The 25,380-nt window shown below is 39.7% G+C and overlaps 1 protein-coding gene and 2 long non-coding RNA genes across 7 annotated transcripts in view; 2 read left to right on the top strand and 1 right to left on the bottom strand.

Annotated features, from left to right (window-relative positions):
* Positions 1-3,835: 3,835 nt before the first annotated feature.
* Positions 3,836-17,291, bottom strand: LOC147653161 (uncharacterized). Its single transcript, XR_015286932.1, has 4 exons — positions 17,017-17,291; positions 16,339-16,494; positions 7,104-7,353; positions 3,836-6,337 (listed from the first exon to the last, which is right to left on the bottom strand). It is a non-coding gene; the product is annotated as an uncharacterized LOC147653161 (long non-coding RNA).
* Positions 10,827-15,717, top strand: LOC147653162 (uncharacterized). Its single transcript, XR_015286934.1, has 2 exons — positions 10,827-14,403; positions 15,595-15,717. It is a non-coding gene; the product is annotated as an uncharacterized LOC147653162 (long non-coding RNA).
* LRBA (LPS responsive beige-like anchor protein) overlaps positions 17,291-25,380 on the top strand; it is a 367,479-nt gene continuing 359,389 nt past the window's right edge. For all 5 annotated transcript variants that reach the window (XM_086889595.1, XM_086889593.1, XM_086889594.1 and 2 more), the window contains exons 1-2: positions 17,291-17,549; positions 17,903-18,368. In XM_086889595.1, the coding sequence (XP_086745721.1) occupies positions 18,153-18,368 (216 nt within the window). In that variant the 5' untranslated portion in view covers positions 17,291-17,549; positions 17,903-18,152. The remainder of the gene's footprint in view (positions 17,550-17,902; positions 18,369-25,380) is intronic.

Here is a 25,380-nt window from a genome sequence, read left to right as displayed (position 1 = left end):
AGACTCCTCTTCTGCAGACTAAACACCCTTATCTGCCTTATCAGAATTCTGCTCTGGACCCTTCCCAGGCCCCATTTCCTTTCTCTGGGCTCATTCCAGCACCTCATTGTCTTTCTTGTAATGAGGGATCCAGAACTGAACACAGGATCTGGGGTGCAGCCTCAGCAGTGCCGAGCGCAGAGAGATGATCCCTGGCCTGGTCCTGCTGGCCACACTATTGCTGATCCAGGCCAGGAAGCCATTGGTCTTCTTGGCCACCTGGGCATTCTCAGTTCTCCAAGAGTTAGGTTTTGGTACTTCTCTAAAAAACACTGGCTTCACCAGAGGCTGTAAGCAGTGGAGGTGTTCCTCTTCACTGTCCCACCAGACTGGCACATGGGTATTCCTGTTGACTGTCAGGAGGCAGAAGTGAAGGTAAGCCATGAAATGTGGTTTTTATATCCATCATGTCAGACAAAATTATTTTCTGTGGTCAGAACTAGTTATGAAATACATGTCTACACTAGAAACCGGTTTAAAAGATATGCGTAAAGATAAAAACTAAGGTATAAATAAGTTCTCACTTTAAATACTAAAGTCTATTTCATTTCTATTTCTAGCTGAAAGCCTCTGTGGGAAAAGGATTTTCCTTATTTTTCCTTCTCCTTATGAAGGAAATAAATGTGATTTCCTAGTTCAGAAGCCAGGATGTTTTATGTAGTTCCCTGTAAATATTTGGAAACACAGAGGAAACAAAGCCTTCCTTCCCCTCTAGCTTTGTCCATTTCCATGAAACTGCTTAACTGTTTTGAGGTCTTGTCTATACAACCCAAAATCAGTGGCCTTTGTGAACAGTTTTCTCTGTAGTGCCCTTTGCTAATAATTATGATGCAAGATAAGGAAAATAGAAGTGCCAGAAACTTTCCTGTTCTCAGCTTCCCCAAATCAAATCAAATTGAATCAGTCCCAAGAATCATTATGCAGGTTTATGAAAGGAGAAGTCACTTCCCTTATCATATGCTGCAGACAAGGAGAAGGGCACCTTTAAAACCAAGGAGAACTAAGAGTGAACAGCTCAGTCAACACTTCAGGATATGACTGTTCTTTTTTTTTTAAAAAAGGGGCATGAACGTCTTGTTCAGTCTTGTCCTTTCAGATTTCAGGTCTGAACAAAATGGATTTCTATTAATTCTCTTTAAATGATCAAGCTTTGAACAACACTTATGCATTGCTACACGTGCCAAAGATATTTTTAAATGTTCCTAAGAAATGTAACCTCATGGTATCTTTTTTTTAAAACACCAGTGAAAACTTCCAGTTCTGACCAAAACAGATCTTTTCTAGAAAACATTTTTTTTAATATATCAAACATACAAACTATTATTAAGTAACCAAGAGAAACTGTGTTTTATTTAAAATATATTTTTTAATCTACCAGAATAAAAACAAGGAACTTTCTCCATGAATCTGATAGTAGTGTTGGGCCTTTCTTTCTTTGGAAATATATGCAATCCATTTATTTAAACATGTTTAACTTCTGGACAGAAATTATTTTTAAGAATCCAAGCAAGACTACTAATCTATTTTAATAAAAGGAAAACCCAAGACACTTGGGCACTAGCTTTTGTTTCTTTCTGTAACTAAGATTCTTCTTTTATCTAATATTTATGAATATACTGCGCAACAAAATCAGTACTCTTGAGTAAGTTATTTATGCACTTCATGTTTGAAGGAGGAATTATCATAATTTTACTTAGCATCTGAATCAAGAAAATTGTTCTTTCCAGATGTAAAAAGTATCTTCTCTTTTATTCTAGTTGTTATAAAGCATATATAATACACATTATCCCCAAATTTCCCTTTGCTTTTTACAAGCAAAGTAAAACACAACCTCTTTGTTTTAAATCCTCCTCTCCCCTTCTCAGATAACTCCTACTACTGTTTTTGCACTTCTAGTTTAGCAAACCTTACAGGCAGGGTATATCTACAGAAATAACTTGCATACCAAAAAAGCCAAGCCAGCTCTGCACCTCAGCACAGCCAGATCCTGATGGCCCACTTCCATGGCAAATTCACTTCAGTTAACTTTATATTAAAATACTCTAATTTAGGAAAAAATATTTCATTTTGATACATATTACACTTTATTTTTTGTCTACAACAAGCAGGTATTAAGGAATAGATTAGTCAAACCTGAATTTCATTGGGAGTAACATTAGTCAACACTTCAGGTGTAATTTAGGCAGAAAAAATCAAGGTCCAAGGACTTTGCCATGCAGTGTTCATTTCTGTGGTGAGGATATGCTTTTTTATAGCATTTCTACAGCCTATTTAATGCTCTGCTTTTGCTTCAAATTTACATTATTTAACTCACCTAAAGTATTTACAGCACAGTGTAAGTCCAGATGCAGGCAGCCTTATGCCTCATTGGCAACATTTTCTTTAGAGCCCTGGCTCACATGAGAATCTCGCTGCTGTCCTATTTTCTTGCATGGATGTATAATTATTCCTTTTTGCATCCTTGTTAATTAAAAATACTTGGAATAGTTTGGATCCCACTGTAGCAAAACATCATGGCAGAACACGTAAATTACAAAGAAAAAACTACTGCTAGCATGGATCACTTCCCAGCATTTGTAATAACAGGGAGCACAGTGAATTTCCAGCCCCGCTCAACTCTCGTATTACTCCCTTCCCTGGAAGCGGCCACTCCTGCCCTCTTCCCCAGAATCTCCATCCATTTCTTTCTGCTGCTGCTTTGGAGGACACTGGCAGAGCCAGAGTCCTAAGAGTTCTCTGGTTGAAAGAGCAGAAAGCTGTGTAGAAAAAATAATGGTCTCTCAGTAAAATTAAATGTGGCCTCTGTAGGGAATAGAGGCCAGATGTTATATGCTGCCTCCTAATAATTTACTTTTGCAAATCAGGCAGTGTGGGGGGACAGATAATGCCTGTGCTCCATAATTCTCTACTCTTTTAGGCTATGCTTCAGTTGATTGTTTAGATTTAGCTATTTTAGGGCATTTTTGTGTATTCTCTTTTATTTTTCCTATATTTTAAGCCAAGGATTGATTAGTAAAATTTTATTTGTATGCTTCTCAATTCCCTGGGTTTTTTTCCTGATGTTTGTTAGAACAATATGGAATTCATCCATAAAATAGCTAGTGAGTTTTCCTGTAACTGGGATATCATGCATCTTTTTATACAAACTTGTTTTAGCTCATTATTATGCTATTCTGAAAGTTCTGATTCTCCTATAAGATATTATTTTGTAAAAGAGCCATACTGAGGTGGTTGAAAATTTTCTTTGTCAGTTATTGCCCACCAAATTTGCCCATAGTGCAGCTTAAAATCTCCCCTTCTCTCTGCCAACTCAGCTACAGTCAATCATGCAATTTAGTCTGGTGATAATTTATTCCAACTAATCATACATGAGACGTAAAAATCCCAAAGGAGGAATTTGGGAAGCTGGAAATTAGGAAGGGGAAAAAATCCCAAACCAAACATTCCCACCTTTTTTCCTTGCAAACTCAGCATATCCTATGCTGAAATTACTGAGACACCATGGTGTCCTGCTTTTTCACAGTCTCTTGGTGCTGGAATCACACTTTATATCATTCTCCAAAAGCATGACTTAGTTAGCACTTCATTATGCAAGAAGATTACCACTATGCTGTAGTTGGCAAAAAAATTCTGGCTTTCCTCATGCATATTATCCAGCACCCACTTCAAATTAAGAAAATGAGACTTTAAAAGTTTTTTTCTAAAAGGCATATATGCCTGAATGTCTATTTACCCAATCATCACATACTGGGTCTATATGTTAAAAACATGAAATATCAGATACCACAGCTAAATCAAGATATTTCTTTGATTTTATTTTTTTTTCCTTCCAAGGAATAAGTATTTCACTGTACGACATTATTTGAAGAGTAGCATGTTTCATCTCAAGGATCAGGAATGGCTTGCAGTATAATTTTACAATGTGGCTCTTTAAATTAATTTATTAAGTGGAGAAAATGATTATTTGCTCACATAAGTGTTTTCAAATTGTGCTTTTCAGACTACCAGCTGTCTGAAGTGTCATAGGAACTGCTGAATATGTGGTCCCAGGGCCAAATCATCCCTTTTACAGCTTACATTAAGATGATGGGAGCCTCCAAAATATTTGAGGGAAGCAAGGGATGTAGGAAATCTGGCAGACATGATTTTAGTGGAAAATCCTTTTTCAAAAAGCAGCAAATACACATCACTAGAATAATATTATATCCAGTCCTAAACAACATTCACACTCCTGTGTAATGCTGGAATTCAAGCCTTTAAAAACATGTGGATACTTAGAGTTATTTTTTACAGCTGAATCTCGAACCCTTTGCTCAGTTTTTGATTCTTTCTTTAAGCGAGACTCCAGTATGCTATATTTATTACATTTAAACAGTGAGGTTACATGTTAACATCTGATAACACCTATTTTGATTCTGTATCCTTTTAAGATACAAGTTTAAGTTGAAAAAGAGAGATTTTTCTGAAGTGGATAAATACCCTTGCCATTCTACTGGAAGTGTACTCAAAATATAAAAGGGGCAAAAATTCACCCATGACATTTTCATCAAAATCAGTCCAGCTGCACTACCAGATCATGTAAACCTTTCTTTTGACACTTAGACCTTCTTTATTGGATCTTTTTCAGCTAAATACAATGATCTAACTAAAGATACCTCAGCATATTTCAATATGCATGAGCTTATGCAGAAATACTTCTCAACCCTGGGCTTATGTCTGTAATAATGAGATATCCTGACAAAGAAATCACAGAAATATTTTACAGGAAGTGCCATTAAGAAGTCATCTAGTTCACTTCCCTACTATATACATTTTAGATACATTCATTTATATAAGATGTTGTATAAAAAGTGCAGTGATAGTTGTAGAAAATTTCTGCTACTCTTGTATTCTTTATTTTTCATCATGCTAACAACACATGGAATTTTTTTTTTTTTCTGATGTGACCGGCTATCAGAAAACATTTGTAAAACTCTTTTTTAAATAACTACCAATGTTCAAAATGAATCATTACCTTATTCTTCAAAATGAGACAATTTTTAACAAGAACTTGAAGTACCTCTCATTACAAAATAGCACATCATATATTTATAAACTATATGCACATAGGAAGAAACAATGAAAAGGTAGACTTCAGCCTATATTTCTTTAGAAAAGAACAATTCTACCCTACATTAAATCCAGATGTTAGTTAGTTCCATCTTTAAATCTTCATAACAAAGCAGATCCTGATTTGAAAACCAACATCCCCTTCAAGAAAGAAACGCATACATGTTATACAAATTAAGACTGCCAGAAATGTAAGGATTAAGTTAGGTTCATTTCGTTTGACTAAGTTAAAATGGCAAGTAGCCTTTCTGAGTAAAAACTCAGATGGACAGTGCCCTGAGGAAAGTGGTCTAGCCTGGCCTGTTCAACTCTGATTCCTGTAAAGAACATAGAATCATTGAGTAATTTATGTTGGAAAGTTCAGTCTGGTTGCTCAGGGTTTTATGCATTCAAGTTTTTTTTTAATTTCTAAGGTTGTGGATAAATTGTTTTTTTTAATTTCTAAGGTCTGGCAACATGCAGCAGCAACACCCAACTCCGTCCCTGCAGAGCCACAAAACTTCTGTTTCTACTTTTCAGCCCATCCTCACTTCCAGACCCACACACTTCCTTTTCAGATTTGAAATGAGTTAGGAGTTTCCTGTTCAACCAGTCTGGCTGCCTGCTCTGTACACCCATTTTCCTGTGGTTCTGGGTGGATGGTCCCCGTGCTTTCAGAAGGCTGGCATCCAAGACTGTGGCCCTTTGCCCTTCAGAGCACCCTGCCACAAATCACAGAGTGATTTGGGTCGGGAGGGCCCTTAAGGATCATCTCATTCCAACCTTCCTGCCATGTGCAGAGACACCTCCCACTAAACCAGATTGCTCAAAACCTCATCCAGCCTGGCTTTGAAAACTTCCAGGGATGGGGCATTCACAGCTTCTCATGAGATCCTGTCTGCTGGCTGCCAGAACAAGCCACCAATGCCACTGCTACTTCTACCCTCTGCTTCTGATACTATCTCCCTTCACTTTTGAGAAAAAAACAGTATTAAGGGGAGAGCCAGTAAAGCACAAATCATTCAAAACCCAGCAATTTTGAAATTTTTAAAAATAGCTGCTGCATGGTATCATATCCTGTTGTTTTCTGACCATAAAGGTGGCATAAGCTTACTCCTTGTTTTTCCATGCATCAGTTTCCATCAGAGAGAAAAAGGTGATGAAACAGCTGCCAAATTATGTCTGTGATTGTGACATTGGTGCTTATGACCTGAGAAAGATGAAAGAGGAAAAAGTAGCCAGTCAGATTCTTCATTCTTCTGTCTCTATGCTTGAGACAAGGTATTACTACTATTATTATTATTATTATTATTATTATTATTATTACTAGTAGTAGTAGTAGTAGTAGTAGTAGTATTTAATTTATGTCTGAATATTTTTAGGCTGCCTTTGAATTTATAATACCCTAAGATGTCAAGAGATGTGCTGGCCATTTCTTGAGTTGTAACACTCCCCAGCCAGCTTCCTCCACTGAATTACAGTGAGAGTAGAGCAGATCTGCTTCCATCTTCCGAATGGAGCACACCAAAAGTTATCATCTGCTTTCTGTCCTATGATATGCCTCAACATAATTTCAACTGCTTGCTCTCTTTTAACCTCTCTCTCTACATAGAATATAGAACAGGTTTTCCTCCTCTCTTCACTGTGGGTTTGTGTGTGTCCATCTCTCAGGTTACCTCTAGAGAGGAAAGTTTCTAGAGGGAAGATTTAAAATATAAAAAGTTTTCATTCTCAGATTCAAACCCCTCTGAAAATAAAGGTGTTTTCCATCACCATTGAAGGATATTTTAGATAGTTCTCTACATGTGTAAATCTACACATCTCAGGATTTGAGGATGTGTATTTTATTGTAAACAAAAGAAGCAGGCAATAAAAAAAAAATAATCCAAATGCTGAATTTTGCAGTGAAAACACTGGCATTTTGTCAAATACAACCTATTTGGGACTTCCCTAAGTGTTAAGTATTTAAAACATACTCAGAATTTGAGCTGTCTCCATAAACTTCGCCACATCTAGAGAAGACTTCCTGTTGTGCTCCCAGGTGCAGCGCAGTTGTTTGGATTCATTCTTGGGCAGTTCTTCTGAGGGACAGTTTGCAATATTTCCCCCAATTGCTGGTGGCACCCAGGGGCACTGAAACAATCCTGGCGTAGATAACTCAACCACATTGTACCAGTTGTGCGACACAACTGCCTCAGCTGTCGTACGACAGCTGAGCTCTGCTTCCTGTGATAAAAACAAAATGCCAGGGAGGAAAGGTCAGAGACAGACAAATTCAGAAATTTCTGCGAGGAGAATGGTTTCGCAGAAATAAAGGAATGGTTTCACAAAATATTCTGAGTTGGAAAGCTCTCACAAGGATCATGGAGTCCAGCTCTTCAGTGAATGTCCCATACAGGGGTCAAACCAAGAACCTCGGCATTATTAGGACCAGGCTCTCACCAGCTGAGCTCATCTCAGGGTTTTCATTTCTAAACTTGAACTCAGTAATATTCTTCCTTACACTGTGGGTTTTCCATAAGGATTGCCCTATTTGCTGAAGGAATAACCAGGCTTGAGAGGAAATGGCTGAAGGTGGTATAGCAACATGTCAACCCCCTTTTTTCCACGTTATAAATTCAGCTGCCTTGGAGGAAACCACCTCATGACTTGGAGTACTTTTGGATAAACATTAATAATAACAAATTCTAATTGGTCATTATTGCTTGAACAGAAAATATCAGATTTCATTTTCACCAGAAGGAAATGAAAATGTCATGTACTGTAACATGACAAGCATGGAATTTACAGTAGTGATATGTACTTGTAATTACCTGTATATGTGTAAATGCACACAAAGCAGAACACCAAGGAGGCCATTTTACAACAGATTTAATGAAGAGAACATCTACATCTCCTCATAAACTTACCTAAACAACTTTGAAAAAAGAATGGAGTTGATTAGACAGGTTAATGGGGTGATGTCTTTATAAATGACAGATGGCTGTGTTAGAACAGAAAGTTGTTCACTCTCCATTTTTTATTTTATTTTATGAGATTATTTTACCTTTTCTTTTCTTTTACTTATGAAAGCATTGCTCATACATTTTTGATTAGCAGTGTTTCACTGGAAAAAAACCCAACAATTTCCAATGAAACTAAACTTTTAACTGGATGGATGTTGTCATTACGCTTAAGTGGCAGTAATCAAAACTAAAATACAAAATGAATTTTTTTGAATTCCAGGTCTTTATAAACATCCTGACCTCCCCTCATCGGCCTGCAAATGGAGAAAAGTGCTTACAGATTTGCAAGCTCATAAGAACATAACAAAGAAATGGAAACATGCAGAAAACAGCTAGCTTTTTAATGTATAGGGAACCCATTAGTGGTTAAATTGGCAAAGTAATTAAAAATTGCATGGTTTTAAAAAAAGAGAATTAAGTATAATTAAAAAAGTTATTATAATGCAAAATTAGCTGTACTTAAAAAAAGTAATAATATTTACCAGGGCACTCAGAGTGATCAAAGATGTGCAATAATGTAGACTGTTCATCTTCCCTCAGATTTACAAGGTGACTGGAGGAGAATCACACAAACCGTGATAACTGAAGGAGGATTCACCAGGTTTTCACAGAGGCCTCTGCCTGTGTGCTCTGGGATCCCTGGGCAGGCCTTAAGGGAAGGATGTGCAACACCTGATATATCTATTGAAAGCCCCTGAGGCAGCAGCAGTTCTTGGCTCTTTCCTGAACAGCACTTGGCAGTGGTCTGTGCCATGCCATTGGCATGTGCCATGATTTGGGAAGCTCTGTCTAAGGATTCCCAATGCCTACCTGGCTGTTATATAATCACCATCATGCAATTATTTCTGCAGTATTCTCCCATCTCTCTTCTTTACCCATATGGAAATAAGTCCATTCCTAAATAGACCAAAAATTAAGAAAATATGATATGCATTGCTAACCTTCTCTTTTCCTTCTCCTTTGGCATTTTTCACTGATCTGAAGTGTAGAGTTTCATCATCTGATGTAAATCATTGATTAAAACAATCCTATTGAACATCTCTCTATTCATTCATCTTCTGTGAATGAATGTGAGAAAACCAAAGTCCCCCAGGAGTGTTTTCTCTTCAAATTTTCTCTGTGAATTTAGGATTTATGAGAACTACTAGAATAAGTTAAAAAAAAAAAACTCTGGACCTTTGGGGCCTTTTTGAATGTATTAGGATTGTAGCACTAGAGCCAGAGTGAAACAATACTTAACCTTTGTGAAACTCTGCAGCAGATAGCAGTAATGAAGGTAATTCTAGACAGGATAATGTGGCTGGAGTGCATCATAGTCTGGATCAGAATTTTTGCAATGTTTTCAAGTGCTAGGATACTGTTGGAGCTTTTTTATGAAAGTGCAATAACATATCACAAGTTTAATTTCATTTATCTGGCCATGTGTAAATCAGTAGTTTCCACAATGGTGTCTAATCCTCATTAACAGAAATGGATCAGCTTATCCCTTAGGCAGGTGAGTACGTGGCTGGCAGCTGCAGAGATAACAATGGTCTTGCTTTTACCAATAACATTTGGGGGGATCATTTGACATCATACTTGAGTCACCACAAAATTCTATCAACTCATCCCGCAAGTCACCTCTTATCAACATAAAGAAGATGAATTTCACACAGAGTATTCATTGAGTTAACAGCTGTGTCTGGCTTCATGTCCCTTGTCAGTACTTCCATAGATGAACTGCTGTAACATCGGTAGCACCTCTCATCAATGTATTACCATGTGGTCAAGTGTTACCAAACCAAGATGGACGTGATGCAATGGAGATTGTTTAGATCTACATTTCCTCAATTAATTCCTTAACTCTATCTCCTCATTTCACCTTAATTCTATGTCCTAATATAGGGTCCCTGCTCCAGATTGCAGATTTCCTTCAGATCTCCTATTTCCCCTGAGTTAGCTAGATGTTCACAGCATTTTGAGGTGGAAGTACTTTTTTTTGTTTTCGGTTGGTGCTAACTGGAGTAATCGGATCAGTGGTGGATTGCTGGTTTAATAAATTTAGTGGGGATAGGATATAGGGGATAATACAGAAAGGATTATGTGAAAGATTTATATCTTCAGAAAATACTGGCTTCCACAGTGCCTGATGCTTAACAATAAGCTACTGTCTTACAGCACCTGGCTGCTTTGGAAAGTAGTCAGTTTGAGTGCCTTGATATGCAAAATACCACAGCTAATCCAGTCAGACAATCTTGATCACTTTGTGACTCCTCAGGGAGATAAGTAAAAGAATGTTCCTTGGTGCATGACTTCTAATAATCTAATGAAAGATGCTGCAGGTTGGTAAAACTGCAATCTTCTAAATGTTTTATTCCTGTTTTCATTCTGTTCCTAAAGCAGGAACACATTCATTACTGCTCTGTATGGACTGTCTCCCTGGGCATTTCCTTGCTATTGATTATTTTTCTCCAAAACAGGCTCTTACTTCCCATTCCTTTCACTTTCTGCGGTTCCATCCTCTGATTAATTAACCTAATTATTTTGATATTGTCCTTCTCCTTCCTTCTAAAATATGAAGATCACCTTCTCTTCCTTGACCTGCTCATCCTCCTACACAAAGCTCTATTAAATTTCCTCCCTCCCACAGAGCCTCCTCCCTCTGAATCCTAGAAAAATATCAGTTCAGGAAGAGCTATATTGAAAAGAAAATGAGGTAGCAAAAAAATATGTGTGTCAGAAAAAATATAAGGAATTAGTAGATATACTAGAAAGGTTTCAGGTGAACCAAAATTAATACAGCATCCAAAATGTACATAAACTATTAAAGCAACAAACAAGCAAATACAGCAAGAATTTTCAGAGACATGCCCTCCTCCTTATTTTTTTTTCCTTTTTGTGTAGCCAGCAGTTGCTACGTAGTCTCTGGGAAACAATGACTGCCAAAATCCTCAGGCTTGTCTGTTGTCTTCTGTTTTTGCTTCAGTGTTGTGATCCAGAGAAGTACTAAAAGCCAGAGGGAGATTACACAGCTCCTGTGTCCACTACTGGAGCACCTCTAATTTTTGTAGTTCAAACAGTACAATAAAACTGAAAGACTGAAGCATCACAATACCTACCAACTGTGAGCTGTTTTTATAATAATAATTGTAATAATTCAAGTTTTTGTTACTCATTCCTTGCTGTGATGTAGCACAGGCCTGTAACTGCATTTACTCCACAGATCTTAATCCAGCCTCTGTGAGAAGCAATTTGTTGGGGATTTCAAAACATCCTCTGAGATCATACTAGAGTTTTATGCAGAAAACCTCTCATAATCCCTCTCAAAACTCTAATATGGAGCTATTTCTGGATCTTATGCTTCTTTTGGATGGACCAGGCTTGGCTGGAGAGTTTGAACCGTACAAGAAAAACAATTGCAGGGCAAGCTGAATGTGATGAGGGAAGGGCTGGGAGCAGCTGCTCCCACAAGTTCACTGAATCCTTTGGGTGCAGCACAGCAAAGCAGGTGAGCACAGGTGCAAAACACCTCCCTCCAGCACACTCTGCAAGTGCACAGATATCTGACCTCATGAATTTAAACTGTCTTTCAGTGAACAGGGCCTTAGTGAAGAAACATAATTTATAGTGTCTTCTCTTTGCTCATGTCAGGCACCTTTGTTTTGCCCAAAACCAATGTAGGGTTTATTACCAAAGCAGAAAACATGCAAACGTGTCTGGCAGTGCTGCCAGAAGCTGGATTCTTAACAGGACTACAACAACAATCACATCTTTTAGTACAAACGTGGGAGTGGAAAAAAAAGGCTAAAAAAACAAGGGTGCAGAATCAAAAGGAAAAATAAAGACTGCTCATTAAGAGTAGTACAACAATGAGGTGTTTCATAAATTTATTCAGAATTTTCTGTAGTAAAAGTTCCTGACATATTTCCTGATATAACCTGCATAGTGTAAGGAATTACATTGGCATTTTGGGACACCTTCAAGGTTAAGAGAAACAAATAAATGAGGTAAAGCAGTTTCTTCAGCTCAGTGCCTGCATAAATTCCTTAGAGAATGGAAATGCATTTTCCAATGCCACCTAGCTGAGACTCACTAGACATTTATTTATTAATTCAGTGCTTTTAAGAACACTGATAGCAGCAACTTACCAATCATGAACTCATAATGGAGACAAATGAAGAGTTATACTGATCACACTTGTAAAGAAAAATGAGAAAAAAAATCATATGCATTTTTAAAAGTACATTATAAAAACATAAAATCCTGCATTATAAAAATGTACCAAAGTACATCTAAAAATGAAATGACACCATCTAACACATACAAACCCCTTCATATCTAATCAAAAAGAAAGCAAGCTTCCTCTTTAGGCAAGGCTGATCTTTGTTTTGGGATGACATTGCTCTCTTGAAGTACCTATGCTCTCTGTAGAAACAGAAACTGAGAGGACCTCTCATATTTAAGGTGAACAGTATTTAAAAGCAGGTTTTTAATTTGAATTTTAATATCCAGTCAAGGATTTTAAAAGAAGCTATAAATCATAGAATCATTTAGGTTGGAAAAATTGCTCTTAAATAATGGAGTCCGACCATTAACCCAGCACTACTAATCCCACCCTTAAACCATGTCTCCAAGTGCCACATTTACACATATCCCTCCAGGGATGGTGACTCTGCCACTTCTGTAGTCAGCCTGTTCCAATACTTTATAACCCTTTCATCCTAATACTCAATCTAAATCTCTCTGGCACAACCTGTGGCCATTTCTTCTCATCCATTCCTCAAGATTAAGAACCATTTGGTCATTAAATGTTATAAAATTATGCATTACTTCTCTTCCTTCATTTTGCTTAAAGGCAGAGTATTTAGTTGCTTAAATGTACCTAAAACTTTTTCTGACATTGCTAGGTGTCATGAAGACCTCTCAGACCCTGACAAAACTGAACACCAATTTTGTTGCACTGTGAAAGCAGAAGAAAGTTATGAGTTATCGTGGACCTTTGCTTTCTTATCCTGGATGCACTAAATGGAAGCTTTTAAGTAAAAAGATCTGATCCCTGAGCGCTGCTCAGATTTATCTGCAGCAATGTAAAGGGTAATGACTTCAGCTGCCAAAAATTACTCTTATAACAGATGCAATGGAGCTGGCAGTGGGTCTGCTCCTCAGCTGATGAACTTCACTTCCCCACCAGATATTAATGCACAGTGAAAGACTCACTGGAAAGACCCCCAAGGCTTCTCTTCCGAGCTCCCTCAGGCTCTCCTCCTACACCAGGTGCTTGTGTCTCTTCACCATCTCTGGGGCCTGTTCCAGAACCTGATCCAGTGTGCCCATGTGCCCTCTGAACTGAGGAGCCCAGAACTGGACACAGCATTCCCAAAGGGGTCTGACCAGTGATAAACAGAGGATTCAGAAGATTTGAATAAAGCTTCTAAACCAACACCCATGGTAATACTTTAAAGGCTATTTAAAGAGAAAGTCTAATTTTTCTTAAAATGGGGCTTAGAGACTTTACTAGCACTTTCCATAAGATCTTGTGGATTTCATTCCCAAATGGGGTTTAAGTTAATTTTTAATCCATGCTTTCTGATTTTTCCTTTGTGGTATAAGGCTTACAGAAAATTTCTGTCTTTTTTTTATTCCCTTAGTGCAACACTTTGAATTTGCTTTTGAGAGGCAGAACCAGCACTGGGCTTGTAACCACACTTGGGAAGCTCAGGATGACAGGGTTTACTTCCAACACTCAGCTATCTTTTAAATATTTTTTATTTAATCTAATCTAGTCTGTTTCTCCAGATCTTTCGTGATGTGTTTTTGGCATGGTTGCTTGAACATAAACCCAGCCCAAATTGAGATCAACAGGTCAGCTGAAGAGCTTAACACTGATTCTACCTGGTTGAAAAGTCAAATTTAAACAATTGTATATGGAACTCTAAACTGGAAGTCTGCTGAACTTTACTAGCCTTGACTAATGCACATAGACCACTGCCTTTTACAATCAAGGCCAGTCACGGAGTATTTATTTATCTCTAAGGAAATAAAGGAAGATCTGACAGGATTCAATGTGACAATGCTGCTTTCCCTGGCAAGCTGGATTTGCTGGCTATTGGAGTATGCAGTTTAGATGAAAACATCTGAAATCCATTAAGCTGGATTTTTGCAATTATTGTATTTATTTTCTTTTTAGTGAGATGTTAAAAAAAGAAGAAAGCAGAAAAATATTAACAACAAATGTTATATTCTCTGGATAACAGGAGAGGCCACAAACAGAACACGTACTCCAAGTCACTATGTATGTAAAAAATCCCAAACGTTATTTCATTTCTGCTTTTGCCTGGTGGTGAATAGCCTGATGGAAATTTAGGGGCAGCCACGGAGAGAGGGAATACTTAAAACCAGACAGATAAAACTGATGTGTTTGTGTACTTAGCCAGTTTAAAGACTCAAATAAAAGTTCTATCTTCCTTACAAGAGGGAAGATAATACTGTTGCAAACTACAGGTGACTCGGAAAGACAGGGAAGCTCAAGCAGTAGATGTAAGGAATCCAAAACATGCATGGAAAATGCTGGCAGCAGCAAGAACTAAAATTAAAATTTCAGCATGTGTGTAGCCACACAAGATCACTGTAGCTTTTGCAGAGACTGATTGTGTCAACATTACAGTTCTAAACACTTCTCATTCTGAGGAAGAAACTGCAGATGTTTGCCGCTCAAATTAGAGATTACATCCCTCCCTAATAATGTCTATGTATGTATGTAACCAAGGAAAATGAGAAAAGCAAGCTAAAAAAGCAGCTTAGTCTTTTTTCAGGACTTTTAAATTCAAATAGGAGAGCAGCTATGAAATGTTCTAGTCTTGACATGCACTCTATAGATAAAAGTAATAATGTGAGAAAATTATGTAGGAAGGGAATGGAAAAGGCATTATAATGGAATGTGTTTTGTCTTGACTGCCTTGTACTTTTTGCCCCAAAACCTTGGGAAATTTGATACCTACACATACTAAGTAAGGCATTCTCAAAACGGGCCGCAGTTAAATTTTATATGATGTTGACAATAATATGAATATTAATAGTAATAATACAGTTAGTATAATAATTATTAAAAATTGCAATAATATTTGGTATGCTTATAAGGAACATTGCAGATCACTTCAGAAAAGCATTTTCCAGAAAAACTGTAGTTTGAGTTTCCTTCTACCTTTTATTTTTCAGTGTAAACACAGTCAGGGAGGGGTACACCCCAATATGGTGCAGTATCAAATATAAGGAGAAATTTTTATTTCCCATAAAAATGCCAGCTGTCCTTCTTGGAAATTCTTTAATGCCAGATTTCAAAACACAGAAATTTTTACCAGTTTTAAGAATCATTCCCTTTCCCTTCATAGAATTACATAAAGGACAGCTTTTTATATCACAGAGGATGCGAAGTGTTAAAATGTATATATGTTTATATTTGTTTTCTATATCTGTCTGTCTGCAGGTTATATACACATTCCTGAAATGATCCTTCCTTTGGAAATCTTTGATGCTGCCATGTTGGCTGTGATTGATACTTTGTTAATAAACCTCAAACACTTGTCTGTGCTAAACAGCTGGTACAAGACCCCACGGCCTTTCGGAGTGTATCTAATCCTTATTGACACAGGCAGTCCCCTTAAAAATGCACAGTTGAAGACTCCTTGAAAGAAGAGTTTGGAGGAGCAGACATTCCCACTTCTTTATTAACAGATACTCAGATTAATATCAAATAAATTAACGTAAAAGACGGAACAAAAGAGATAGGATAGGATAGGATAGGATAGGATAGATGCTTATTTGTAGCTCCCATCACCCTAGGAGAGAGAACAAAAAGGGCTGCAGTTCTTGTACTTTATCCCAGCTGTATGTGGAGGTTCTGCCACGCAGCCTGGGGCTTGGTGGGGGCTTTGGAGCACTGGGTTTTGGCACTGCCACTACTCTGGGGACACCTTTAGGGGCTGGGGAGAGGCTGTGACATCGGCTCCGAGAAACCAAAACAAGGTGTGCCACCTTCACAGACTTTTCACCTGAAGAAAGAGAGCGAGTTTTCCTTCCCCCATCCCGCTCCCTTTTTTCCTCAGCTCATCACATCTGGGTGGCATCTCTCATGACCCACATTTGTGTCCCTTGTGCTCTCCAGGGAGCAGAAGGAGGAGGATGAGGAAGAATGACAGTGCACTCGCCCATGCTGGAGGTTTGGACTCACCTGCCTCCCTGGGATCGTTCTGATGATGGCAGGAGCTGGAGCTAGACAATCCAAACATTATCTTCTCCCACATAGCCATGGTTTTCCTCTGGGGAAGGTCTGCAAACATGGGGCACCCAGCTGGGGGCCCACTGCTCGCGTTGGGTTTTTTTGATTCTTAAAAAAAAAAAATAAAAAGACCAAAAACTCCCCTTCTCCAAAACCACCCCTCCCAAAAGAAAAAGAAAATTGCTTCAGGAAGGGCAGACTTCAGTTACTGAACACTTATGGAATTCAGCCCTAGTGAGACCACATCTGGAGGGCCATGTCCGGTTCTGGGCTCCTTAGGACAAGGCAGACAAGGAGCTACTGGAGGGGATCCAGCGAAGGGGCACAAAGATTATGAAGGTCTGGGGCATCTCTCTTATCGAGAGACTGTGGGAGCTGGGCCTGTTCAGTCTGGAGAAGACGGAAGGGGATCTCATTAATGCACACAAATATCACAAAGGTGGGTGTCCAGAGGATAGTGCCAGACATTTTTCAGAGGTGCCCAGCGACAGCTACAGGAATAATGACCATAAGTTAAAACACAAGAAGTTCCACCTCAGCATGAGGAAGAACTTTATACCGAGAGTGGTAGAGCACTGGAACAAGCTGCCCAGGAATGACTCCCGCCCTCTGGAGACATTCCAGACCCACCTGGACGTGCCACCTGCTCCAGATGACCTTGCCTTGGCAGGGGGAATGGATCAGATGATCTCCAGAGGCCGCTTCCCTACCAACTCTGTGAACACTGCAATAGTCTGGGACAAGTCATTGCGCACAGCCTCGAGGCCGGCCGGGCCCACGCAGGCGCTGCATGCCCACAGGTGAGCAGGGTCCGGGGGGATGAGGGGGATGAGGGCGCGGCTCCCGCTCACCTGCGCTCACCTGCCCTCACCTGGGCGTGCGCAGCGCGCGGCTCCCGCCCTGCGCCGCGGCCCCGCCCGCGCCCGGCCCGCGCAGGCGCTCCGGGGGCTCCGCGCTGTCATGGCGGCAGCGAGCGGCAGGAAGGAGATGGGGCTCACCGGGACCGCGCTGTGAGGCGGCGGCAGCGGCTGGAACTTGAGGCGCCTTTGGGCGGGCGGAGCGGCGGGCGGCGCGGAGCAGCGCAGCCCGCAGCCGGGCAGCGCAGCCGCCTCTCGGCCCCGGAGCCGCGCGTCGGGCAGCCCGCGCCCCCTCCGCAGCCCGCGGTGAGTACGAACTTGGCGGGGCGCTGCACCTGCCCCGGCCCTGCCCCAGCGGAGCCGGGGCTGCCGCGGGCAGCAGCCGGGCGGGAGGGAGGAGCGTGTTCCTTCTAGGTTAAAAAAATAAAAAAAAGAAAAAAAAGACAAAGAAAAAAAAGAAAAAAAAAAAAAAAAAAGCGCAGATTAAACCCTTGAGGTGGAGGCTCGGAAGGCGGCGGATCCGGGAGCGTTTCCGCGGGGAGAGGCGTGAGCGCTCCCGGGGCGGCTGGCGCCGGGCGCGGGGCAGGGGCCGGGACGTGCGGGCTGTGGGCAGCGCCTGACGGAGCGCGGGCTGAAACACACCTCGGGTTGTCCTTCAGGGCTGCGAATACCTGCCCGAGGGCAGCGCTGTGACAGACGCCTCCTGCCGAGGGGAGAGCCGCGATTCCGAGGGCGCGTCCTCCCCGCCCGCCTGACACCCTCCCCCGCCGGACGCCGCTTTCCTCGGGAGCCGGAGCCCAAGGGAAGGAAGCAGAGGGCCGCCGCTCATCTTCCCGGCTGACCAGGTCTTCCCGGAGTGGCGAGCGTGTGGAGCTGGCGCTGGAAGCCGTAGCCTGCGGTGAAGTGGCCATGGCGAGTGAAGGCAGACAAGTTGTTCAGCCAACAGGTGATGATGGAGGAGGAGCGGGAAAAGAAGGAAATGCTGCTGAAGGGGGAAGTGTGCTGCAGCCTTTGAATCCAGGAGTCCCTATCCGAGGCATCAAGATGAAATTCGCTGTGCTGACAGGACTGGTGGAAGTTGGTGAAGTGTCCAACAGAGACATAGTTGACACTGTGTTTAACCTGGTAAGTCGATTGCCTGGATGAGGGGAAAGAATAGCATAGGTGTGCAGAAGAATCTGCAGGTTTTTTGATGCTGTTTTTCTCCCAATAATTTTTTATGTATTTACACTTTGACCATGCTGGATATCAGCAATGTTTTTTTTACTTGTCACAGAAGCTGGGAAAAAAACATATGAGTTTCTTTGTATACACGCTTATGCTTGAAACAACTGGAAGCATCCTCCTCCTTTGTTTTCCTCAGAGAAATTGTTGCTTTATTTAGAACTGAGAAGCATATTGTTATGTTTAAACATTTAACAGGTGTACTTAACAAGAAAGTTAAATGTTAATTTAGTAACTCAAACTGTCATCAGAGCACACACACAGTTTTAAATCAAAGAGGTTTTTCAAAGATGTTTGGATTCCTTCTTGCTTCTCATTGGCTTTGGAAATATGTAGAACTTTCATGTTCTGTGTGCAGGGGGTGAGGGTGTCAGGAAACAGTTAATTCAAAGATATTTTAAATAGTCTGCTTTTTGGAAAGAGTAGAATGTTTTTTTCAGTGTCCTTTTTTTTAAAATTAATGAATTAGGGACTCGGCTGCTATTTTTTGAATGCTTTGGGGCTATATTTAATGTTTCATAACAGATCTCAGTAAACATTGAGCATACAACTTTTCTTTGTTGAAATCTAATATATACCATTGAACTTTTTGGGCCAGTTGCTTTAAATTATGTAATTAAAGTGATTGGACTAGTTGATAATGTTTCCTTGATGCAGGATGTCAAACATTAGGAGAAAACCTCTCAAGTTTACAAAGATATTCTGTTATTACCAGAGGCCTTAAAACATCTCTAAAAACAATTATCGTCCCTCCTTCTTCCTTTGAGTGAGCAGCTCTGGCTCTAAAACAATGTGGTTTCTGACAAACCAGGAAGTAAGAGCACTTAATAATATAAGGCTCAGTAACAAGGAAAGTTAAGGCAGAAGTCATACTGGTTTTTTTATGCTGTTTGCATTTCAGTTATTTTGTTATTAGTATTCTTTGCTACATGCAACTTTTGATGGTCACTAAGTATTTGTGGGCAGTGTCTGTTTCATGTTTCTTGGTGTTATCTTGGGTTATGATAAATATTTATTTTGGAATATTTTTCTATTAACAGTGTAGTGCCCTAGATTGTTTGGATGAAAGTCTCAATACAGGGGAATGGCAGTAGTGACAAAAATAAAGTGCAGATCAGTGGTTTCATGGATGCTTTAAGTATGAGGAAGTGATTTAAGTTACTTGGCGTCCACTTGACAATGTCCTGGGCTAAACCCAGTGCTCACGTGCATGGACATGAGGTTCAAAAGGAAATTCTGGTGAATAATTTAGAATTTAGGACAGTTCTGTGTGGGGAAATTGTTCCTGAGCGTGTTAAATTTTACTTTGTTTCTAGTATGGTCTTTTGAGTGGTGTGCTGGACATGTATTTTATGGCAGCAGTGTAAAGAGGTTCAGCAGAATAATTAAAAATGTAAAAGCACCTTGATTCCTGTTCTGCACCATTTTGGACAAGAGAGGAGCAAAAACTTCAGAGTGATTTAAGAGTACCCTTGATTTTAGATTTAAGAGGTCTGGAGAATTTGACCTGTGGACTGTATTTTCCTGTATCTTCATTTCCCAGATAGACAGGGGAGAGTTTCTGGCATTGGAAATCTTTGAAACTGTGTTCTCACGTTTTCTGCCAGTGTAACAGCATCCCTGACCTCTCTGAGAAGATTCCTCAACTATTTCAGCACACATGTGGGAGACTAAAGGTCATGCTCTTTCATGTTATTTTATCAGCTGATGGGTGTCGTGACACAACCAACAGTTTGGTAGTAAGGACTCTTTGCCTGGATATGTTAGAACAAAATCCAGATTTTGGAGCAGTAGCAAAAACAGTTGGCCCCTGGATGTCTCTGAGTTTGAGGAAACATCAGCTAGCTGGCAAATCAGGTATTTTGGAAGAAGATGTCTCAAGGTTAAGTGGTTTTAATAAAACTGAAATGCATGAAAAAATTAAACCAGCCAACAAACTTGTAGTTTTTGTTACAGAAAGCCATTATTTTCTAGATTTTTTTAAAAATTATTTTTAATAAAAGCTGCAAAGCAGACTTTTTAATGTAGCTTTTTGGGATATGAGGGATATGAAGTCTCCCTTCTAAGCAATGCTTATTCATCTATCACAGTTCTGTCTCTGTTTGTTACCTGTGACCATTTTGTCAATTAATAGCTCTGAAATCATGCTGACCTGAATTTAAGGTGTGTCAAGTACTGGTTAGCAGTGATGTACTTGTTTTTCTCTGTGTGGCATACAGAAAATCTGTAACTTTTATCTGAAAAGGTGACAGCTCTGGCTTTTCTGGTAGTTTGTTTCCCAATGGCTTTGGTGTGTGCAGGTTGAACTGGGGGTGTGACAATCACACCCTGATCTGCTGTTGCCTGATGGGGTTAAGCCCCGAGTGTCCCTTCCTGTTTGGTTTCATTCAGTGTGGTGACTCACAGCTGCAGTCACCAGGGCTGGGAGCAGAGATCTGCTAGCCTGCTTCTTATTATTTGGAAAGAGGACATCTGCACTATCTGGGGTTTGTTTGGTCACTAAGTTGAGGCATCTTTAGATCAGAGTGCAAGGAGGGCTGGGAAAATCAGGGTGGAAAGGTGACTTAGCATATTTATTCTTTATAGCATAACCACCTTCAAGATTTTGGGCAAAGAGATTATTTTTTAAACAGGGATGTTAAGTGCCCTGATTTTACTTTCATGAGAAAACATGTTGCTCTTAGTTATGTCCTTCCAACTTGCTGTAGCATATGGAGGTTATCAGGAGAAGACCAAAGTGCTGTCTTGATGTTTCTCATCTTTATTTAAGAGATGGTCACATTCTATATGTGAAAGACTCAGGAGGTCAAAAATCTAAAGTGCACAGATCTGCTATTACAGATCTAAATTGATCTGCTGCTTACTAAAGAAATTTAAGCCTCTGTAGTTCTGATTACTCAGGCAAATAAGTTGTTCACTTCAGCAGTGTTAGATCTTGGAGACCCACCTCTGACATTTTCTCTGTCCAGCAGTGTAACAAAGTGCTTAGTGAGCTCACTTCTAGCATCAAAACTCTACTAGTCTTGTTTTGTTGGCTTTGGAAATTCTACTCCTAGAAATATACAAGTAGATCTGCTTTGTTTTGGTCAGTTTTCTCAAGAACACAGTTTCCCAGCCCAAGCTGAATGTATCTTTGTGTATTTCAGCACCTCTTAGAAGTGAAGAGGGGAAATAGAGACTTTCAAGACACTGATTATTCTGTAGAAAACTTTGAAAGCAAGTTCTTATTCTAGTATTAATCTGTTCTGTTACTACTTATTTTTTTGACAGACTAAGCTAAACTATGGATATGTATTCCTCATGCATTGTGAATTTTACTTTTAATTGCCTTTGGGCAGAAATAACTCCTTGAATTTCCTTTGCGTACAAATCAGGTGAATTCTTGTTCATTACCTCATATTTGCCCCCCCTTAGTTTATTAAAATAGAAAACTCTTCTGGTTGGAGAAGATGATAGAATTGAAAAATAAGTTACTTGCAGTGGACTCTGTTACTAACTTAACATAACTCTAAACCAGTTTTGCTTTAAAAAGCTTTAGTGCTTCTAATTGTTTCATTGAATATGGTATAGATTGATACTTGGTTTGGCTCAGTTTTTTCCCCTCAGTCTGTGTTGCAAAGACTTTTTTTTTTTTTTCCTCACCAAGAGTGACAAAGTGCAAATGAGAAAGAAACACAGGTTTTCATCACCTTTGGAGGAAAAATAATGAGATCTGAGAAGCAGAGGCTAAAATTGCTTTGTAAATTTAATTTGCCAGCCCTTTCACTTCTGCCAGACTTTACAAAAACCACATACAAAAAATCAACCTAATTTAACAAAATTCTTACAGATACTTTCCTGCTGATACATCAGATAATCTAATTTGGATGGTTTTGGCACACTAATGCAGCTAGAACATTGTAACTTGTAATGGTTTCTATGAAGTCTGAATTCCCCTTTTCTTATCTCTTGTCACAGACTTACTTTGCATGTATCATGTTATAGAAACCCCCAAAGCTAATGCTGATAGAATTAAATGTATTGCAGTAGAAAAATCCACAGCAAATGTCTTTATAACAATGCATTCCTTTTATTACATTACTATATGTTTTTAGAGACTTTATTTTCTACATAAACTTATCAATGCTGATGACAAGTGAGAGTAACCAAGTAGCTCCTAGAATATCACTGAATATTGTGTATTTCTTAATAGATGCAGTCCTCCTCAGTAGTTTCCCAGTAAATACACCTCTGGCTACAGTTATCCTAGTTCAGTCACTTCTGTCCACTTACAGTACAGATGATAAGGTAAATTTGTGGCTTTAGCTGGTCAGACTTGAAGGGTTTATGAAAATAAGATATCATAGTAAATTAACAGTCAGCAGTCTTAGAGGTCATGCATGGTTTTTACTTATTGAAGTGATGCGTATTGGGGTTTTTTCAGGTGTCAATGCAACTTGGACATTACTTTGTAGTTAGTGGATACATCACCCTGTGTAATATATGCAGGAGTTGAGGGAAATTTTGTGGTTGGCTGAGAAAGGTATGGAATGTAGGGAGGCGGTAATGGCAGTCTTTAATTAAGCATGCAAGAATTTAGAAGAAAATTGTCTAGGCTCTGAAGAGGAGCTGGTTTGTACTTCGATTGTAGTATCAACTCACTTCTGTAACTGCAAGTTAAAACACAATGTAGGACAACAAAATATTGAGGACAAATTTTTAAAGACTGCATGGGAAAGTTTTCAGTTTTGCTTACTCTTCCGCTAAGTTGACAGACTTTTATAGCTCCTCGTGTCTAATCTGAGATTTCAAGTGCCTGTGAAAGCCTGGGAACATGCTCTTTGTTTTCCAGCAGTGTTGGCATCCTGTACTGACATTAATAGACTCTGTACAAACAAAAAATAAAGCCAAAAAAGCAAAGCTGAAGTGTGTATCATGTATATTACATATATTGTGTCTTAATAGTGCAATATCTGTTAGATAATTTTTTAATTAGCAATTTGTTCTACAAGGAAGCCTGGTCAAAATGTGTCCATAGCATGGCTTAGAAGTTGCCTTTAGAGGGGAACACATCAGTTGAATGACAGATTTTTCTAGGTGGTGTCTGGTAACAGAGGAGAGGGAGTCAGGTTTCTATTGCAGTTGCTTTGCTGTTTCTGGACAGTGTTTTGTGCTGCTTCTGCCAGTCAGTCCTGAGCTGGATGGACCATGGGCCTGACCCAGAAGTGCAGAGAGCACAGAAACCTAGGGGCCATATGGACTGGCTCAGGAAAAGCATCTGTGGATTAGGGAATAGAATGAAATTAGTCAAAAGCATCAGGGAAGCAGGTGGATGGCATGTCAAGGTTGCCACAAAGGCTGAACACTGCAGAGTGATACAAAAAATGGATAATTATAAATGCATGTTGAATCAGCATGCTTTGGTTCATTCCTCCAATAATCTTTTTGGAGATGAGTGTGAATGAAGAGAAGGCTTTTGAAGTTGCTGTATTGGCTGAACATTGGAGGTTGAGCATAATCAAAGATGAAGTGTTTGCTGAATTCTTTTTGGAAGTAGTGTTGGTTTGGTACAGTGTTCAGTACTCAGTGGCTGGTCAGTTTTACATTCAGATGCTGAAGTTTGCTAAGAGGTACCGGTCTTCTGAAAATCATCAAGTCTGATTTTTTTTTGGCACATGTTATAGACTGAAGTCTGAAAGATAAAAATGAGCTTTGTCTGTGGTTTCATTCAGTATCTGTCTATTTGCTTTACCATCTCCTGGTGAACCTGTGCTCATTCTGAGCAGTCTGTTGCTTGATGTGGTGCTCAGTGCTCTGACCTTTTATTTTTTGCTAGATAAGTTGGCAGCTTAAAGCACTGATAGCTTCTGTCTTCATGCAGTCATCAAGTTCTTTATGGGCCTTAAGGAAGAAGCTTTAATCCATTGCACAGATGAAATAAGCTCTGCAGTTTAGTTGCTGGAATGTGGAATAGCTTCTTGCTACCTTTGGTGTTTCTGTCTTTTTCTGTCTTCTTTAAAAATCTATTCTGTCAAATTCAGTCTTCATGCATTACATTTATGCATATCTTTTTAAAGAACTTCTATTTATTTTAAATGGGTCAATCTGGCAGAAAGTTTTTGTTCATAATCACTAATTACAGTTAGCTAACTTTCTGCTGTTCAAGTGTCTTCCCCAGCCCCTGGAGGCCTTGCTGGCCTCTTCACAATGTTTTGCATAATGGTTTTTGGTATTAGCTTGACCTAATTACTAATGTCCTAATTTAGATTACGTTTCTGCTTTAACTAATGCTGTATTTTTCTGGTGGACTTGGTATCGGACTAGAGCACATTACTGCCCATTTGAAAGCTAGTCTGACCATTTTTATTTGACTCTGGGAAACCCTCAGGCTTTGTCTGTGAGCTTTGGCTGTTTGCCAGGAGTCTGAGGCTCCATGAATATGGTAAAACAGGATACTATTGCCACCTGCTTTGTGAATGCTCTGCGTGGCCAGTGGAGACAGCAGTTTCCAGCCTGCAGCGCTCTGTGCTTAGGGCAGATAGCAATCGAGATGCATCCTTGCACAACTGCTGTAATCAGACTCACCAAATGATGATACTGCAGGAGTTGCAATCATACCTTTTCCTGAGCCACTGGAGGCTTTGTGCCGACACTGGGAGCCTGGAATAATTTGTGAAGAGCTTGTGTTGCCACAGTGCTTTATATTCCAGAGCTTCACAAATAGGCATAAATAGTTTCCAAATAAAACTGATTTGTGGGGAGGAAAAATCTATTGCCTTCTGTTGCACTGGATTTCCCTAGTAGTAACTGGAGAGCTGGGAGCAGCTATGTCCCAGGCATGATTTTCTTGTTAATAGCTGCCTTGAGAAGATATTTAAATGAGAATTGCTAGTGGGAATAGGATGTGCTCTGTTGCCTCTGGTAAAAGTTCCTT

Source organism: Cyanistes caeruleus, chromosome 5 (assembly GCF_971803275.1).
Source record: "Cyanistes caeruleus chromosome 5, bCyaCae1.hap1.1, whole genome shotgun sequence".
NCBI classification, from domain to species: domain Eukaryota; kingdom Metazoa; phylum Chordata; class Aves; order Passeriformes; family Paridae; genus Cyanistes; species Cyanistes caeruleus.
Note: the sequence above shows the minus strand (reverse complement) of the source record. Positions and strands in the feature narration are given on the sequence as shown.